The sequence below is a fragment of the Salvia miltiorrhiza genome, chromosome 1, assembly GCF_028751815.1.
Source record: "Salvia miltiorrhiza cultivar Shanhuang (shh) chromosome 1, IMPLAD_Smil_shh, whole genome shotgun sequence".
NCBI lineage: Eukaryota > Viridiplantae > Streptophyta > Magnoliopsida > Lamiales > Lamiaceae > Salvia > Salvia miltiorrhiza.
Genome location: NC_080387.1, coordinates 32,270,897 through 32,290,320, shown reverse-complemented (window position 1 = coordinate 32,290,320; position 19,424 = coordinate 32,270,897). Strand labels below are relative to the sequence as shown.

Here is a 19,424-nt window from a genome sequence, read left to right as displayed (position 1 = left end):
TTAGTAACTTGAACCTCTGACCTATTGATTGGAGGGAAACGTCTTATTTACTGAGTTGCGCTTCGTTGTCAATTAAGAGGATAATGTTATCACCAAGAATAATCAATATTTTTAAACTCAGATCATGCAATGAATGGATCATTTAATTAGATCACTAGATTACCGATTCAATTGATTAAATCGTTTTGAGAAATTTGAATGACATGTTAATATTGTTTTTGTTTATATATACATATATAATATTGTATTAATAGACAAAAATGTCATAATTTTTAAGTTATATACGCAACAGAGGGATTAGGCTAAATACAACTCTTAGATTATAAAATAATAGATTTACATCATTGATCTATCTATAATTTAACGATTGAAATTTAATCTTAGAGAAATCGTATGTAAATGTATGAATTTTATGTAGAACACGTATGAATTCGCTGTGTAAATGTTTAAAGTGTGAAAATTTTACCATGAATTCATCAAACAAAGTGATGAATCAACTGTAGATCTTGATGATCTAAGAGCTAAAAATGGTTCATATTTTATATTTTAAAATGTGTTTTTATTTTAGTGTCCTCGTATATGCAAAATATCATCTTTTATAAACACATATTTTTTTATACCCAAATTAAGTGGATGGACTTAAATACCTTTAGATGTCGATGACTTGTTTTATTTTATGTGAAAGGTTTTACATATTTCTTATATAAGTACGATTGTGCCGAAAAAGATTACAATTTGACAGCTATCAGTCAAACGTTTATTTAATTGGTGGCCAAATAATCTAGTCGTCCGGACAGTTAGATGATCTAGCCACTGGTTTTATGGACTTTTGATTGATAACTGTTAAATCGTTATAACTTTAAGAAGGTATAAGGTATTGCTCCAAAGTATAATAATGATTGAGATATTAAGAATAACTTATTCAATTTGAGCATAAAATAGTGTTTATAAAAGAAGACATTTTTTCATATAGATCTAATGAATGTGAGTATTTTGAACTTTCACTCTATAGTGTTTATCTTTTACAAAAATTTTGAATTTTAATAAAATAATAAATGAAAAAAATATTTGTGTTTCTGTCCACACTTTTCTATCTTTTTAAATATTTTTCTAACTGCCTGCGCTGTATTTTATTCAACCCCCTCAATGCTAATTTATTCACCACAATAAAAATAAGGGTTAATAGCGCTGTATGTCCCGAACTTTCAGTCTTTTTCATAAAATGTCCCGAACTTTCATTTTCTCCTAATAAACCTCGAACTTTCAGTTTTTTACGTAAAATGTTATGCTTCTGATGACAAAAAGATGACAAAAAACTACAAACTTTCAACGTTTTCTAACAACGATGGTTCCTAATATGTTTTTTCAACAATGACAGTCCCCAAAGTTTTCATTGGGCGAGATAAATCATCTTTCTGTCACCGAATATTAGATAGTGGAACATTTTATGGAAAAAAGAAAATTCGGGACTTTTTAGGAAAAAAATAAAGTTTGGGACATTTTATGAAAAACGTTGAAAGTTACTGACACAAAACACTATTAACCCTCAAAATAAACATAGCTTCTTCTTTTCTTTTTTGTCCAAATTTTCAAAAATGCATTTCTTTTTAAAGACAATCATTTTATTTTAAGTTTATATAAATAATTCCAATATAAAAAAACTTGTTAGCTCAAATGATTAGAAGAGACAAAGAAATAAAAAAGACCCAATATAAATATACAAGAGCATTTGTATAACGGGGCTCGAACCCATCCTCAACGAGCCCCATCACATTGCTGAGTCAAGGAACTCGATAGAGGGCTCATTCTGGCGAGCTGGGCGAGAGAGTTTATATATAACACTTGCCTTTTAATTTTTCTTTTTTAAATTTCACCGTTGCATTTTTTTTTAATTTAAGAAGACAAGCACATACAAAATCAAATTAATGTACTAGTTTTTTCTATAGTGCATTTGCACATTATAGAGTAGCCTACATTTTTCAATGTAAAATTTAATAAATAATTAAATTAATGTAGCTTCTCTTTGTATAGTGCATTGCATTATAGAGTAGTCTACACTCTTCGATGTGAGACTCAAAGTATATTTTTTCAAATAGAATATCAATTTTGATTATAATAAACTATGCTTCGACGTGGGTCTATAATTTTAAAATTGCAAAAAGTTAAATTCGATATATAAATACAAACAAATGTCTATTATTGTAATTTTTAAATTGTAAAAGGTTAAATTTTGACTTGAATACATACAAACAAAATCAAATGCAATAAAAAAATATATATTTCAAGTGCTTTATAATGCATATAATTTTTTAAAAAATGTCTATTATTGTACTTTTTAAATTTTAATTTAATAAAATTTTCGATGATTAGATTATTTAAAATTTAATTTTAAAAAGTATGATGAAAATTCTATGGAACCCTTCTATAGAGCTTCGGTTATAGAGTCGTTAATGCTCTAATCTCAACTAATGCTCTATATTATTATTATTATTATTATTATTATTATTATTATTATTATTATTTTATATGTAAATATCCTACATCACTCAATTCTTCTTCTTCTCTCTCCATCTTCTCACTCGCCGGTTCTCTCTCTCAAAGAAAAATCGGGATATCTCTCTGCCTCTTTCTTTCTTGCTCTCGCCGCCTCCCCTCCCTTCCTACGAACCGGCGTCTCTTCGCCTTCGACCGCCACCACACTCATCTCTCTATCCAATTTCTCACTCAACCCCCCACCGCTTGCTCTCCCTCATTTATCTCGGAGACAGATTTCATTTCTCTTCAAAAAATCATAAGAAGCCCAACCACCCAAACAGATACGACCATTCAGCTGCAGAGACAAACTTCCGCCATTAAAATCCGATCAATGAACACTTTGCACACAACCACACTCTCAAACCTTATCTCCCAAAAATCACCAATTCGCCGTCGCGCTCCTCTCCGCTCCCACAGACTCCAACCATTTCTACCAAATACTAATTCAGCTGAACATCCAAAATTATCAATAAAACCTACGAGAATCGCGGCAGCGTCAATGGCTCCCACGCCGTCAACTGCCTTGGACGATAGCGCGCCGGCGAGCAAACCGTTCTCTGTTCTGTTCGTCTGCCTCGGCAACATCTGCCGGAGCCCGGCGGCTGAAGGCGTTTTCCGGCACCTCGTTAAGGAAAGGGGCCTCGATTCCAAATTCTACATTGATTCCGCCGGCACTATCAACTACCACGAGGTATTCAATTCTTTGCATATACTATATATTTTTTTTAAACGAAAGATAAACCCTTGCATATACTAATCATAATCTATTTCGAGGAGCTAGTTTCATTGTATAAAAATTAAAATTCTTTTTCTTATGTTTTGAAATTACAATGATAATCACAATGTATTATTCTTTGTGTAATTTTATTTTTCTTTGGCTTCTGTTTGCAATTTTTTATCTAATTTAGTTTTACTAATACTTAAGAGTATCTATTCAATCTTTTATTATTTTCACATAACATGACATACATTTTGTAGATAAAGAATGAAACATAGACAAGAAGCAAAGACGCAATTTCATTTTTGAGAAGTGATTGGATTAATTTTTTAGTTTAATCCAATTAATTAACATTCTGATCAATTTAGAGGGGTGTATTCAATTCAGATTTTAAAAGTAGTTTGATATCTATGTAATTATGTAATCAGAAAAATAATTTTCATAATTAACTGAAGTTACATTTCAAATATCTTATGTAATTATTGAAATGCATTTTACTAATATTGTGCATGATTATGATGGAATTCAAGGGTGATCAAGCAGACCCAAGAATGAGGGCATCTTCAAAAAAGCGTGGAATTGAGATAACTTCAATCTCGAGGCCGATAAAGCCATCAGATTTTAGGGATTTTGATCTTATTCTTGCAATGGATAATCAAAACAGAGGTAAATTTACTCATATAAACTGGAAATCAATTGATTCAAGTAGTTTCCATTTTACTGAGAGTTTTGTTGGCCTAAAGAGGACATACTAGGTGCATTCGAGAGGTGGAGGCACAGAGAGCCGCTACCCGGAAACGCCCATGAAAAGGTTCGTCTCAACGGCTACTCGTTTCCTACATGCTATAGTTTGATCGTTTCTTGCGATTTTGCAGGTTCGCTTGATGTGTTCTTTCTGCAAGAGGCATGATGAAACCGAAGTTCCAGATCCCTACTATGGCGGGCCACAAGGTTTCGAGAAGGTAATACAACACATAATATGCATTGATGAGATAGGCATGTCGAGGCTTAACTTTCCACTGCATTTATCACAGGTTCTGGATTTACTCCAAGACGCATGCGAAGCTCTATTGGAAAACATTGTCGCTGAGAAGCTCTAAACTGTCACTTTCCTGATTCACTCTTTGAGTTTTGTTTCTTAAATGAAAACACAGCTTATATACTTCTTTTCTTTGATAAGCAAATGTGAAATGTGATGCTCTTCCTAAATGCAAATAACTTATTAGCAAACATAAACCAAACAACACAAAATGATAAGGAGGTTGCATCAATGCTACTAATCTCAAGTCATTCAGGAATCACTAAGCTTTCAAGATATCAATACTTGGATAAGAAAAACTAGCCTGCAAAGCTCTTCCCGTATTGATCACCACAGCAAACAAGTTCTTATTCCTTCTTTCCAATCCCATGAGGCATATTGTAGATCCCTATCCCCTAATAAATGAGGGCACGAAAGAGAAAGAGCAGTTATATTATCAACCGAGGGCAAGAAAAGGCGCTTACATGAGAGAGAGAAGAGGAATGGCAACTGAGGTGATTTTATCAAATGCTCCTTTTAAATAAGTGTGTGTGTGCGCATGCTCTTGGCCTGAAGCGTGGCTCAATTGTAGACATCCTGCGCCAATTTGAAGCTGTAGTTTCATGGAAACCAGAAAAAATTGTTGCTAAAAAAATCTCAAATCTAGTTCTTGTTTCTTGTGAAATTTCCATAATATGATCAGTCATTCCAATTTCCAAATAGTCAAATACCATGTTTAGATCACCTAATTTCGCCTCCACAGTTTTAGGATTTTTGATTGTTTCATCCCAAATCATAAAGTTCAGACACATAAATTGGTTAAAAAGCACGGATGATTAACTGAAAGAAATTTATCAGAAGAATCACAATCTAACCATCCAAACGAGAAGAATCTTTTGCACCAAACAGTTTATACATTATCGCAGTATTCTCTATTCCAGATATGCTTCATCTCTCTCTCTCTCTCTCTCTTTATTTTTTTTTATTTTAGAGATCTTCATACAATACAAGGAAGATAAATTGCGGATTTAAATGGAAGAAACGTACACACATGAAAACTTGATATACATTCAAGCAGCAAAATCCTCAGAACTCATAATTTGATAGGTAAAGAAAGATACTTGCCTGAGTCCAAGCGTGAAAATCCCGAAAAATGAAGTTCGCAGTTGCAGAGTTGATCAAATTAATAACAGCCAAGGAGAGAGTTTGCGGGTCGACTTTGTTGTTTGGCTGGGCCCGATTGAGGATCTGTTTCGGGTTCATATCCCAAGCCCAATTCATATTAATATAATATTCCATTTCATTAGTTTTCTTGATACTGAGGTTGGGTTAGTAGTATATATATAGAGAGGCATATATACTTTATGTTAGTTAGAACTATTCACGAATTACAAATATTCATTGACTGCTATGACAAGATTATTAAAGTGTTTTCAATAGTTTAATTTGTACTCCCTCCGTCCCACGAATCTTGACACGTTTGGTTTCGACACGGGAATTAAGGAATTATAGATTGATATTTTAAGTGTGTAGTTAATAAAGTACTATAAAAGTGATAAAGTAGGAGAGAGAAGGTAATGCAAATAATAAAGTAAGAAAGAGAAGGTAATAAAGATGATAAAGTAGGAGAGAGAAAATAATAATTATTACTTTATTTGGAAATGAGTCAATATTCGTGGGATGGCCCCCAAAAAAAACGTGTCAAGATTCGTGGGACGGAGTGAGTATTTTCTAAATAGTTTCAAGTTATTAAATAAGATTTAAAAGTGAATTACTCGAAACGGATCACTCGAAACAGATCACAAATTTCATGTAAAACCTATTTATTCGGTCCTATAAAAGTACACACATTTTGACATTTTTGTCAGTTTCATTAGAATGTGTATATTTTATTATTTTTCATTCGCAACACTATAAATAATATGTGCCCATTCTTCATTCATAATATCCATAAAAATTTGTACACATAAAAAAAGTGTGCGTACTCTTTCAAAAAGGAGGAGCATAATATCATTATTTATTTGAGAGCATTTCATTGGTAAATATCCATAAACGAGGTATAATATATTATGATACATAGTATCTTTGTCTTCTTACTAATGAATCACTATGATTGTCGTTTAGTAAATTCGTTAATAAATTTTCAGCCGTGATGAGGTTTCACTCACATCATATTTACGAAAAAATAAATATTTTTTTTGTAAACGGCTGATTACAAATAAATTATTAATTTTTAAATAAAATTTTATTTTCCATATTAACTTTAAAATTTTTATTAAAATTACTTTATTATTATTATTATTATTATTATTATTATTATTATTATTATTATTAAGTCATTTTCCGATCAAACTTTGTGCCTATAATGACGTCGGTTCCATCCAATTATATAATAGGAAGTTGATTTTGTTTTTCTGCACGATTATATTTATGTCATGTTATCATGTCGAAAAATAGGCGAGGTGTAAAAATTTATTTATATATATATATAGTAAGAACCACAATTATCGTGAGAACATAAGAACCAATAAAATTACTGCATCTGCTATACAAATTAATGCATCCGCTATTAAATTTAATGCATCCGAAAAAAATAATGTTTTTGCTCCCTTCATGATTCGAACCCAGCACCTGCATCCATCCACCAAGATGATGTATCCACCGTAGATCTTGATAATCGAATGGCTTAAAATGGTTCTCCGTTCTTATTTTATTAATGGTTCTTATTTGAACCTCTCCCTATATATATATATAATAAAATTAATACAGTACATAAAATGAGAATTTTGTTTGAAAGTTGATTAATTTATATGTAATCAACTTTTTTATAAATGGTTTGTTTTGTACTAATATGTAAAAGTGCCGAAAGTTGACTTGGTTTATACTGTGCACTTGTGCTGTTAAGAAATATCTTTGGAGTTGAAACTTTCCATGTGAGCGGCTCCAAAAAAGTCAAATAAAAACACCTAATTAACAGTGTTGCATTAAATTAAATGATTCAGAGCTGCTGCACCAGTCAATCATCATGTTAAAATCTAAATCAAAATTAAGATAAGACGATTTATTACGAAAGTGACATTGATCAGAATTTCTTCCTCGCTGGTCCCTTTTCATTTAATTTTGATGCAAGTGTCTCAAAATTGTTTTCGGTTACGCCGGCTACTGTTCGACCTTCCATCTAGAAATTAACTCCACGTGTATTCATAATAACAATTGATTTATTATATTTTATTCGTATTAATATTTGAGTATAACAAAACCGATCACCTACCCACCGTAGGCAAGCATAACGTGCCCACCATTGATGTGATAATTTTAATTAGGAAAGATAACTAATAAATCTTACTCTAATTAAAATTATCTTACTATAATTACAATTGTCACATCATAGTGGACACGTTATGCATGCCCACGGTGGGTAGGTGATCGGTTCTGTTGAGCATAAATAGCACACCAAAAAAAGTGTGTGAATATTGTACTTCAAAGAGACACGACAATAGTGTGCGTAAATCCATTAGGAAAATTAATGTCATGCATAATCACTATTTAATTCCAGTATAGGAATATCCTATTCTTCATTAATATAGCTTCTAATTACATAGTTGTAATCTTGTGTGAAAACTTTACAAAAGTGATGTGCAGTTAAATCCATTATTTACTAATATAATATTTAATTTCTTCATAATGATCACCTACACTAATTATTGATGTGTTTATGTTTTCATGAATGACATGTAACGTAATGTCACATGTTCTGTATTATCAAAAGGTGAAAATAGTTGCCAATATTCATGGTCATTTCTTCATTCTATGTAGGAGTAGATAGAGATTGTATAACATAAAAATTTATGTGAGACCATTTCATCATGATTTGAATGAGGTTGATATATATATATATATGAGTTTGAATGTAAATCATGATATATATGTCTCACACCCGATTCTACAAGATGAATGAAATACCATGAGTGCATATTAAATATTAATGTTGTCTAACTAGAAGCTATCAGATTTGGTATTGGAGCAAAATTATTGTGGGTAGAATAGGAATTCCAATAAAAAAGAAAAACATTTATTTTTCATGGGATTATAGGTTTGAATTATAGCATTTGTTTTCGTCAATTATGGTGAACCCCCTAAACCTATTTGATTTCAAATAGGAAAATAAGGTGAATCACCACAAAACATTAATTAAATAAATGCGTTACCGGATTTTGGGCTTTAAAGCCTACATTCACTTTTGTAGCACTCTTTAATTATCTGTCCACTTTCATCAATATATAATTAAGATCCACGTAATTAATTACTTTCACTATACCTAAAGTATGTAGCACTTACACCAGATTTCTTCATTTCAAGTGGAATTTGAGAAGTAAAGCATTAAACGAAAGCATAAAATAATGGCTCTTTCTTTCTTTCTCGCTGCGAATATTGTGGAAATATCAAGGTGAAACTGACCTAATGGTAAGAAAATATAAAAGTTGTAATAAAATTCTAATCCATATCTTTTCAGAAAAGAAAAAAAAATTCTAACCCACTTACTGAGATGGGTCAAAAACTTTATAAAGATTTAGGTTCAAGAAAATATATTAGTGATTAATTGCCAAACAAAATGGAAGAAATTTAAAGATCAAGCAAACGAGACTACGGAGGCGGTGGAGGAAACTGATACGAGTACGAAGGTGTGGAAGATCCCTATTCCAAACAAAGTCAAGCTTACCGCATGGAGAATTTTGAAGAACAGAATTCCGACGTGTGACAACCTCTTGAGAAGAAATGTGATGTTGTGTGAAGTCGAGGTGGGATGTAACGCCTGTTTTCATCGGCAGGAATCTACGAACCACGTGTTGATCCACTGTCCAAAGACCTGAAAGGTATGGGAAGCAATCTTTCAATGGCTCGGAGTTAGCATGGCGCAGCCATATGACGTGCCCTCGCACTTTCAGTTCTTTACTAGTTTGAGTGGCCGGAAAAGAAATAAGAAGCTCTTGATGGCTCTTTGGTGTTGTACTACTTGGCTTATTTGGAAAATGCGGAATGAGAGTAGATTTGAGAACAAAAGATGGGAGAGTGCAAACTTGTTTGGAGAAATCAAAGCTAGAGTGTGGAGTTGGGGTATAATTTTTGGTTTTGTTAATGATGGAGTTGGGTTTCATAGGTGGATGTCGAATGATGAATCCCCGATGATTTTGTAATCTTCTTGTTACTACTGGTGCCTTTTCGTTCTATAATATTTACTTTCCTTATCAAAAAAAAAAAAATGGAAGAAATTTAGGTGTGTATAACTATCCAGGCAGGCAGGCGCATTTATTATTGATTTGGAAACAAATGAAATAACAGGACATTTTGGAGTGATTCTAATAATGTAACATCAAAAAATCGTTTTATTCATATCAGCAGCCAGCAGCCGAGGCTGAATGCGATTTATGAAAGTAAGTCGATTAAAAAGACAAATTATATACACTCGAATTTTGAAAATTATTTGGATTTAGTTTAGAAGTAGCTTTTTAATTTAGTGTGTTGACTCAGAACTAATTAACTTTCACTTAATGAATGAGAGAGGATTCAAGAAAGCTTTGAACTAATCAAGAGAATTAATTTAATGGGGTCTTATTATCCTGTTCAAGAACTAATTATTTTTTAATGAGGGTTATATAAAAGTTTATCTAAATTAATATATTTGTGGGTTGTCACGCAAATTAAGAAAGGCCGTCGAACTTTATTGGTAGTTAAAGTTACAATTTTTTATGACTTAAAGTGAACATAACAGGCTCGTGTATCACATGATAGGAATCATAAAAATTAGAATAATTCATTAGAATATTAACGCGCTCTGTCACAAATTAAATAATTGTATAATAATCCAAACAAAGTACATCGCAAGTTGAGCAAAATTAGCCACCATCTAGAAGATGGCAAGGGACACACAATCTATCAAGTAAAATATTGTTGAATATATAAACTAGAATTAATTCAAATGAAGCAATCGTTTGTTCTCAAGGTCAAATTCTTTGAAATTAAGTAATTATTTGAAGTATCTTGTTAGAATCTAATACTTTTTTTACAGTATTTTTCAACAGATATAGTTAAATGTCAGATGCCGAAACTTTTCTCAAGATATTTATTTCTAACGAATTTTATATATAGTACAATATTGACCTCATCATATATAAGTTCAGACAGTCAATCGTATATAGAAAAGTTAGTAGTCTCACAAACATTTAATTTTGTTATATAGTAATGATGATATTGAAATCTGTAATTGTTTTTTTTTCTATGAACGCATGTATAATAAAGTTTATAAACAAATAATACTGGTATGCGCATGTGATTAAATATATAGTACTAAAAAAACATTAAACGTGTGCATAAGTAGTGAAAATATATGAAAATGTCAGTCCCACGTGTAAATAGTAATAATGTGGTACTTAATATTTTAACAGTCTAATAAAATGTCTCGAGTTGAATTTGTGGGTTTGAAAAATGTGGTCGAATATGCATTTAGGATTAATATTGTTGATTTGTTCTATGTGAATTTTTTAAGAGTCGTGTTGTGTGCTTATACACACTTGCATTTATGCACACAAGGTAACTCGAATATTCAACCTATTGATTAGAGTGAAGCGTCTTTATCAATTAAGTTGTGATTTATCGCCATTTGTGCTCTGTGAATTGGTTAGGAACCCACATTCTCTTGTCAGACACATAGACTTTTAGAATTCAAAATTTCAATTTGTGATATTGTTAAAAGGTCGGGTATCAAATATTACCATTTAAACAATATGACATTTTAGGATGACAAACATAAAATTTGGACATTTTCATATATATTTTTTTAAAAATTAAATATAATAGAAGATATATATATATACATATGAATTTATTATGAAAATGGTGAATTCAAAAAAAAATGTGTTCACTTGTGAGATTCAAACACTTGACATGAATTTATTCAATAAAATAATAAATCTATGGTAATTTTTACAATGTTAGGACTAAAAATGATTTTTTTACATGTTATATGATATACATGTGAAGCACTCCCTACACACACACATTACAAATATATAAGAGTTACGTGATTAATTTATTTCTATAATTCAAAATTCAAGATTCGTCCCACAAATTTTGGGTGCCAACGATTTCCACCATCACACACACATTTCCTTCTACATTTACGCAATGTCAATTTGTTTCTTAGAAGTTGACCTCGCTAAAGTTTATTTATATATAGTCATATCCATCTAGATGGGTTGGAACAATTCTATCAAGTTACACACTTGTTTTTCTTTGCATTCAGATGCAATGAATAATAAACACATGACTTCATTCTTTCTCCAGTGAAATTACGTAGTACTATCATTTACTCCCATTTACCACCCCATGCTAATGATAGGCCTTTTCTTAATATAAAATTCAAATCTAACAACCAAAAAGTGACATCCTCAGTTAATTTATTCCAAAATAAGATAAATCGTTAAATAAAAGGGTGAAAAGACCATTTAGTAGTACTTGCTTCTTCTTGTTCACGCGCAACCCACACTTGGTTGCTACATAAAGTAATGAGGACGGCGTCGTTTCGAAGAAGTTTCTCTTCTGGTCAGCAAAATACAACCCCAACCCTCACCCCCTGCTTACTGCCCCACATTAGTCAAACTCTAACTGCCACTGTTAATTTAATCATCCTAATTAAATGCTTAATCCGTCCAATTCCAGCACACGGCGTCTGCCAATGGGCCCACTAAAATATCCAGCAATATTGTTAAAATTAGACATATTCTGTCTCTATGCAAGAATCGGATGAATAGTTTTTCAATCCTACAATTTTTGTATGTTACTACCAAATTTTATTCTTCGAATAATATATTTATAGTACTCCATATACACTTATAATCAACTCAATGTAATATCTTAACTAAGAGTTTAAACTAGCAAAGGCTGTAAATTCTAATTATGAAGCAATCCAATCCCAAATATTAACCAAATTGAGAAATAATACAAATCTAGTTAAAATTTGTGAAATAAAACTAAAATACTTATAAGAATTTAGAAAAGTATCTATGTATATACGAAAAGAAATGTCTATGCAGAGCAGCAGAGGTGGTCATGACCAGTAATAAAATTAGTGAAGCCAACGCTTTCCCGAGCTTATAACAGATTCACAAGCAACAAAAACACCCGATTTTTACTCTAATAGTATTTTCTAATTTCGTTTTTCCTTTTTTTTTTTAAGTATGTAATACTTGAATATTAAAAGGGTGATTGTAGCCCAATTTTGACCAGAATTCAACACACAGCATCCCATGCCAACCAAATGGAGGAAATTCAACGCAACTGTGAGAGAGTCTTCACACACACACACATATATATATACATGTTTGTATAGCTACGAAGAAAAAATATCCAACTCAAAACTCCAAAAACATAGTAAGAGAGAGAGAGAGAGAAGGGAGAAAAACTGCATGGCAACTTGATTTTCAATCTTTCACACTACAAAGAAATTACACACCACCGATTCTTTCATTCATTTAAACAACAAAAAATCTCTACATTTCTCTTCTCAATCAGTCGCAACAAGGTGGATAGTTAGTTAGACTAAAGCAATTAGGATCTGATCGGAAACAACCGAAGATGGCGGCGGCGCTGGCGGGGGACGATCTGTCTCGGACGACGAGCAGCAAGCGGAGCTGGCGGCAGCAGAGCATAAGAGACGTGTGGCAGGGGCCGCCGGACGTGTTCATGAGGAGCAGCACGCGGCGGCAGGCGGAGGACGACGAGGAGGAGCTGCGGTGGGCTGCCATCGAGCGCCTCCCGACGTACGACCGCCTCCGCAAGGGCGTGCTGCAGCAGGTGGTCAGCAATGGCAGGATCGTCCACTCCGAAGTCGACGTGGCCAATTTGGGGTCGCAGGATAAGAAGCAGCTCATGGAGAGCATCCTCAAAGTTGTTGAAGAAGATAACGAGAAGTTCTTGCAGAGGCTCAGGAACAGAACCGACAGGTACACACACAAACACGTTTATGTTGGTGTGTGGTGGATGTATTGCGATAGAGTGTGGTGTGAGGCGCCGGATTCAGTTAATTTCTGGTAATTAATGATTGTTTTGGAATTTTATTTAGGGTTGGGATCGAGATCCCGAAGATTGAAGTGAGGTTTCAGAACCTGTCTATTGAGGGAGATGCGTATGTCGGTACGAGAGCGCTTCCCACTCTCCTCAACTCAACCATCAATACATTGGAGGTGTGTATTTTGCTTGATTTTTGACACATTTGATCTGATGTGTTTGGGCATTGAATGATTCTTGACTAATTCTGTTTAGATTGTGGTTTGTGAAGTAGAAAAATGAATATGAAATTTCAGACGAGAATTAGATCTTATGTTAGATATCTGAGTTTTATGACGTGGATAAGTTTTTGTAACTGATAATGATTGAATGATGTGATGATAGGCTTGTTTAGGGATGATTAGGCTCTCTCCATCAAAGAAGAGGATGGTTCAGATCCTTCGAAATGTCAGTGGAGTTGTGAAACCATCAAGGTTAGCTTATAAAACCTGCAAAATTCTAAAAATTAAATGGTTAATTTCCGGTTTTTGAAATTGTTGATCTTGTTTTGGTGATGAATAAATTGTGTAATATTTTGATGAATAAATTGTGTAATATTTTGTTATAGGATGACACTGCTTCTTGGACCACCAGGTTCCGGGAAAACTACATTGCTTAAAGCACTAACAGGAAAGCCTGATGATGATATGAAGGTGTGTGTTTTTTCTGTTACCAATCCTAGGATTACTAAAAAAACATTAATATTTCCAAAAATCTTGTATGTGTGCTGATGTTTGACGTTGTGAGCAGGTGACTGGAAAAATCACCTACTGTGGCCACGAATTCCACGAATTCGTTCCTCAAAGAACTTGTGCTTATATCAGCCAGCATGATCTTCACTACGGTGAGATGACTGTTCGTGAGACGCTGGATTTCTCAGGTAGATGTTTGGGAGTTGGGACGAGGTATGAAATGCTTGTGGAGTTGTCGAGAAGAGAGAAAGAAGCTGGCATCAAACCTGATCCTGAGATTGATGCATTCATGAAGGCCACAGCCTTAGTGGGGCAAGAAACGAGTTTGATCACAGATTATGTGCTCAAGGTTCGTCTGCATTTATTTTTGGCTTCTCAGCATTTCCTATGAATGAACAAGGCTAACATGTATATATATATATATATATATATATATGATTTTGAACAGATTCTTGGATTGGATATTTGTGCTGATATTATGGTGGGAGATGATATGAGAAGAGGAATTTCTGGTGGGCAGAAAAAGCGTGTCACAACCGGTATGTTTTAGTCATATTCAGGAGCAATACTAATAAAAAAACTGATTTCGAGAAATTCTGTCTGAAAACTTGTAATTTTTTTTATTATATCTTACTTATGATGGTTTTTTGCTCTGTGAATTGCAGGGGAAATGTTGGTTGGACCAGCAAAAGCATTCTTCATGGACGAAATTTCAACGGGACTGGATAGTTCTACAACCTTCCAGATTGTGAAGTTCATGAGGCAGATGGTTCACATCAATGACATAACCATGGTCATCTCTCTCCTGCAGCCAGCTCCAGAAACTTTCGATCTTTTTGATGATGTGATCCTGCTCTCGGATGGTGAGATTGTCTACCAGGGCCCTCGTGAGAGTGTGCTTGAGTTCTTTGAATTCATGGGGTTCAGATGCCCGGAGAGGAAGGGAGTTGCAGACTTTCTGCAAGAAGTGACCTCAAAGAAAGATCAAGAACAGTATTGGTGTCGCAAGAATCAGCCTTACAGCTATGTCTCGGTGCCCGACTTTGCACAGGCTTTCAACTCTTTTCACCTAGGGCAGCAGCTTACTGAAGAGATGAGGGTTCCATATGACAAGTCCAGAGCTCATCCAGCTGCATTGGTGAAGGAGAGGTTTGGTATCTCGAACATGGAGCTTTTCCGAGCTTGTTTTGATAGGGAGTGGCTGCTGATGAAACGGAGCTCGTTTATTTACATCTTTAAGACCACGCAGATCACTATCATGGCCACAATTGCGTTGACAGTTTTCCTCAGAACTGAGATGAAGTCGGGTGGAATTGGGGATGCTGCTAAGTTTTGGGGAGCGCTGTTCTTCAGTCTTATCAATGTTATGTTCAATGGAATGCAGGAGCTTGCAATGACTGTTTTTAGGCTTCCTGTGTTTTTCAAGCAGAGGGATAGCCTGTTCTACCCAGCTTGGGCCTTCGCGTTGCCAATTTGGGTGCTTCGTATTCCCATCTCTGTCGTGGAGTCTGCATTGTGGATCATCTTCACCTACTACACCATTGGATTTGCACCTTCTCCTGTTAGGTACTTTGCAAGTGAATATTCAACAAGAAAGTATAAAAATGAGAAATGTGAAATGGCTGTTTTGATTGATTCTTGATTTGCTATGTGTACTTTTTTCAGGTTCTTCAAACAACTGTTGGCCTTCATTGGGGTGCATCAGATGGCTCTCTCCCTCTTCCGTTTCATTGCTGCAGTAGGAAGAACTCAAGTCGTTGCAAACACATTCGGAACTTTCGCCTTGCTGTTGGTGTTCGTGTTGGGAGGCTTTGTTGTTGCAAAGGGTAAATAAACAATCAAGCATCTTTCTTTCCTTATGAACAAAATTTGGAGATGTTCCTCTGATAATATATTATCTATTGGTGATTGTTTTGAACTGATGAATGTTGGTTTTGACAGATGATATCCAAGATTGGATGATATGGGGTTACTACATCTCTCCTATGATGTATGGACAGAACGCAATCGCCATTAATGAGTTCCTCTCTGAGAGATGGAGTGCACCTGCCCCTGCTAATTCATCTGAGTCAACTGTAGGCAAGACCCTTCTCAAGGACAGAGGTTTGTTCACAACGGAGTCGTGGTACTGGATCTGCATCATAGCTCTCTTCACCTTTTCTCTGCTGTTCAACGTCCTCTTCGTTGCTGCATTGACATACTTGAACCGTAAGTACCACCACCCCCCTCCTACTTGGCATTTCTGCTGAGGAAGATGGTGTTTTGACGCGTGTGCTAACTGTTTTTTGCCCTGCTTGCTCTCAGCTCTGGGCGATAACAAGGCCATCATAAGCGATGAAAAGGAGGAGAGCAAGAAAAAGAAGAGAGTGACAGAAATGTCTACAAGGAATGATAATGGAAGTAGTGAACCAAGAAGAGGGATGGTGTTGCCTTTTGAGCCTCTCTCTCTTACTTTCAACCATGTCAATTACTATGTTGATATGCCTGCTGTAAGCCTCTCTCTCTCCCTCTCTCCCTCTCTCTCTCTCTCTAAAATATACTAGTTCCTAACTTGAGGCCACGATATTGGATGCAGGCTATGAAGACTCAAGGTGTTGAGGAGGAAAGGCTGCAGCTTCTGAGAGATGTGAGTGGAGCATTCAGGCCTGGTGTTCTAACAGCATTGGTTGGAGTTAGTGGAGCAGGAAAAACGACGTTGATGGATGTCTTGGCTGGTAGAAAGACGGGAGGCTACACAGAAGGCCCCATAACCGTCTCAGGCTTCCCCAAGAACCAAGAAACGTTTGCACGAGTGAGTGGCTACTGTGAGCAGAATGACATCCATTCACCCTATGTCACTGTCTACGAATCACTCCTCTACTCTGCTTGGCTGCGTCTGGCTGCTGATGTCAACACAGAAACGCGAAAGGCAAGCTAACCCCATCACCATCTCCATTCTCACAACCTAGAACTATTGAGTTTTTTTTTAAAACAAAATTTTGAATTTTGATTGCTGCAGATGTTTGTGGAGGAGGTGATGGACTTGGTTGAACTGAACCCCTTGAGGAATGCTCTTGTTGGGCTTCCTGGAGTCGACGGTCTCTCAACAGAACAGAGGAAGAGACTCACCATTGCTGTTGAACTGGTGGCTAATCCTTCCATAATCTTCATGGATGAACCAACTTCTGGGCTTGATGCTCGAGCAGCTGCTATCGTGATGAGGACAGTGAGGAACACTGTGGACACAGGCCGAACAGTCGTCTGCACGATTCACCAGCCGAGCATAGACATCTTTGAAGCTTTTGATGAGGTATTTACCTATGACAAACCAACACGATGAACTTAACCTCATTGCATTCTTTGCAGTGATACTAAAAAACATGATTATTCTTCGTGCAGCTGCTGTTGATGAAGAGAGGAGGACAAGTGATCTATGCAGGACCTCTTGGTCGCCAATCCCACAAGCTTGTTGAATATTTTGAGGTGAGGTTTCTACTTCCCTGCATTTCTTCTGTGCTTTTTGTGCTTCTGCCGTAGGCTAAAATGAATCAAGAAGAACGCATTGAGAGCTCATTTGGACAGCAAGAAGCCTAACCTTAAATTCAAACATGCAGGCTATACCCGGTGTCCCCAAAATCAAAGAGGGATACAATCCAGCTACATGGATGTTGGATGTTACCTCTTCTGCTGCTGAAGGTCAAATGGATGTCGACTTTGCTGAAATCTACGCCAACTCTGCCCTCTACCGGTGAGTGAAAAATCGTTTGACAATGTCTACATATGGAATCTATTGAGAGAATGGGGGTGTCTTAGTCTATTTTCTTGATTATGTTTTGGGAAAACTTAGGAACAACCAAGAGCTGATAAAGGAACTGAGCTCACCAGCACCGGGGACGAAGGACCTATACTTCCCCACACAGTATTCTCAATCATTCTTAACACAATGCAAGGCTTGCTTTTGGAAGCAGCACTGGTCATACTGGAGAAACTCTCAGTACAATGCTATTCGGTTCTTCACAACTGTGATCATCGGTGTGATGTTTGGTGTCATCTTTTGGCAAAAGGGGAATAAGAGTAAACTGTAAGCCAAAATCTCTCTGTTGATATCATTTCTAGTCATTGAGACATCAAAGATAGTTGCTTTTTTGGTTTATGACTTGTAGTAACAAAAAACTTTTGATAACAGAACTGGGCAACAAGACTTGCTCAATCTTCTGGGAGCTACTTATGCTGCAGTTCTTTTCTTGGGGGCTGCCAATGCTTCTGCTGTTCAATCTGTCGTAGCAATTGAGAGAACAGTCTTCTACCGTGAGAGGGCTGCAGGGATGTACTCAGAGCTACCATACGCGTTCGCTCAGGTAAATAAAGTCTCAACTAAAATCATCTGTGTCTAGTTCTCGCATCAAAGAGAGAGAAGCATGAGGAAACAACATCTGACTCTGTGTTTGTGTGATGTGTAGGTGGCAATAGAGACGGTGTATGTCGCGATTCAGACATTAGCTTACTCTCTACTTCTCTACTCCATGATTGGATATGAATGGACAGGAGAGAAATTCTTCTACTTCTACTACTTCATCTTCATGTGCTTCACCTACTTCTCTATGTATGGAATGATGGTTGTTGCATTGACACCTGGCTACCAAATTGCTGCCATTGTTATGTCCTTCTTCCTCAGCTTCTGGAACTTGTTCTCTGGCTTCCTCCTCCCTCGTCCGGTGAGTACTGAAATTCTTATTAATCCATAATAGAAACAACACATCAAAAAATCCTAATGCTAATGAATGCATGTTTCTTGCAGCTTATCCCAATCTGGTGGAGGTGGTACTACTGGGCTTCACCTGTTGCCTGGACAATCTATGGCATTTTCACGTCCCAAATGGGCGACGTAACGAACCCACTTCAAATACCCGGTGACCCTAGACCAGAAACAGTGAAAGGATTTCTGAAAACATACTTGGGATATGATTATGACTTCCTCCCTGCAGTTGTGGCTGCTCATGTTGGTTGGGTGCTCCTCTTCTTCTTCGTCTTCGCCTACGGAATCAAGTACCTTAACTTCCAGAGAAGATAGAGAGGCATTTCAAGAAGAGAAATTTGCAGATTTTAAGGTTTATTTGTCACAGGATAAATGTATACTATGTAGGCTGTTTTGCTAGATAGGAGACTAGCTCCATTTTTATTTTATTTTTTCTGTTTCCTCTTACAGTAGCTGTGTGTATGTATCTACTCTATTTTGCTTGCTCTTTTCTTGTTTTAAATTTGTATAATTATTCACTCAATAAGCATATTTTTGAACATCCACATCTTTGTAGCTTTTTTTATTTTAATGTTGAGCGTAAATGATTAATTCCATCACTCTGGAATCTGGATACATGTAGTA

At 35.5% G+C, this 19,424-nt stretch overlaps 3 protein-coding genes and 1 long non-coding RNA gene across 5 annotated transcripts in view; 3 read left to right on the top strand and 1 right to left on the bottom strand.

Moving 5' to 3' along the window:
- LOC131020541 (uncharacterized) overlaps window positions 1–19,424 on the top strand; it is a 1,142,091-nt gene that overhangs the window by 626,814 nt on the left and 495,853 nt on the right. The gene's annotated exons all lie outside the window — the stretch shown is intronic.
- Window positions 1,584–4,468, top strand: LOC131020608 (uncharacterized). Of its 2 annotated transcripts, XM_057949537.1 has the most exons (5): window positions 1,584–3,226; window positions 3,784–3,919; window positions 3,997–4,064; window positions 4,129–4,215; window positions 4,288–4,468. In XM_057949537.1, exons 1-5 carry the CDS (start codon window positions 2,867–2,869, stop codon window positions 4,351–4,353), a joined length of 717 nt encoding a protein of 238 aa, XP_057805520.1. In that variant the 5' UTR covers window positions 1,584–2,866; the 3' UTR covers window positions 4,354–4,468. The 2 variants fall into 2 exon arrangements, with proteins under 2 accessions (XP_057805520.1, XP_057805514.1); XM_057949531.1 differs by having other exon boundaries at window positions 4,129–4,468.
- LOC131020864 (uncharacterized) lies at window positions 4,459–5,590 on the bottom strand. The gene is made up of 2 exons (XR_009100789.1): window positions 4,783–5,590; window positions 4,459–4,687 (listed from the first exon to the last, which is right to left on the bottom strand). It is a non-coding gene; the product is annotated as an uncharacterized LOC131020864 (long non-coding RNA).
- LOC131020180 (pleiotropic drug resistance protein 2-like) lies at window positions 12,563–19,345 on the top strand. Its single transcript, XM_057948875.1, has 18 exons — window positions 12,563–13,270; window positions 13,390–13,510; window positions 13,719–13,807; window positions 13,942–14,026; window positions 14,124–14,414; window positions 14,514–14,604; window positions 14,731–15,631; window positions 15,731–15,891; window positions 16,007–16,273; window positions 16,370–16,554; window positions 16,641–16,973; window positions 17,064–17,354; window positions 17,444–17,527; window positions 17,659–17,792; window positions 17,892–18,125; window positions 18,231–18,402; window positions 18,505–18,759; window positions 18,843–19,345. The coding sequence occupies exons 1-18, from the start codon at window positions 12,903–12,905 to the stop codon at window positions 19,113–19,115; spliced, it is 4,335 nt and encodes a 1,444-aa protein (XP_057804858.1). The 5' UTR covers window positions 12,563–12,902; the 3' UTR covers window positions 19,116–19,345.

Excerpts from the sequence above, each read along its gene's own strand:
- LOC131020608 (XM_057949531.1), top strand. The coding sequence starts at position 2,867 with ATGAACACTTTGCACACAACCACACTCTCAAACCTTATCTCCCAAAAA. Across the intron at positions 3,227-3,783 it reads GCACTATCAACTACCACGAG|GGTGATCAAGCAGACCCAAG; the intron begins GTATTCAATTCT and ends ATGGAATTCAAG. Across the intron at positions 4,065-4,128 it reads CCGGAAACGCCCATGAAAAG|GTTCGCTTGATGTGTTCTTT; the intron begins GTTCGTCTCAAC and ends GCGATTTTGCAG.
- LOC131020180 (XM_057948875.1), top strand. The coding sequence starts at position 12,903 with ATGGCGGCGGCGCTGGCGGGGGACGATCTGTCTCGGACGACGAGCAGC. Across the intron at positions 13,808-13,941 it reads GGAGTTGTGAAACCATCAAG|GATGACACTGCTTCTTGGAC; the intron begins GTTAGCTTATAA and ends ATTTTGTTATAG. Across the intron at positions 14,415-14,513 it reads TCACAGATTATGTGCTCAAG|ATTCTTGGATTGGATATTTG; the intron begins GTTCGTCTGCAT and ends GATTTTGAACAG.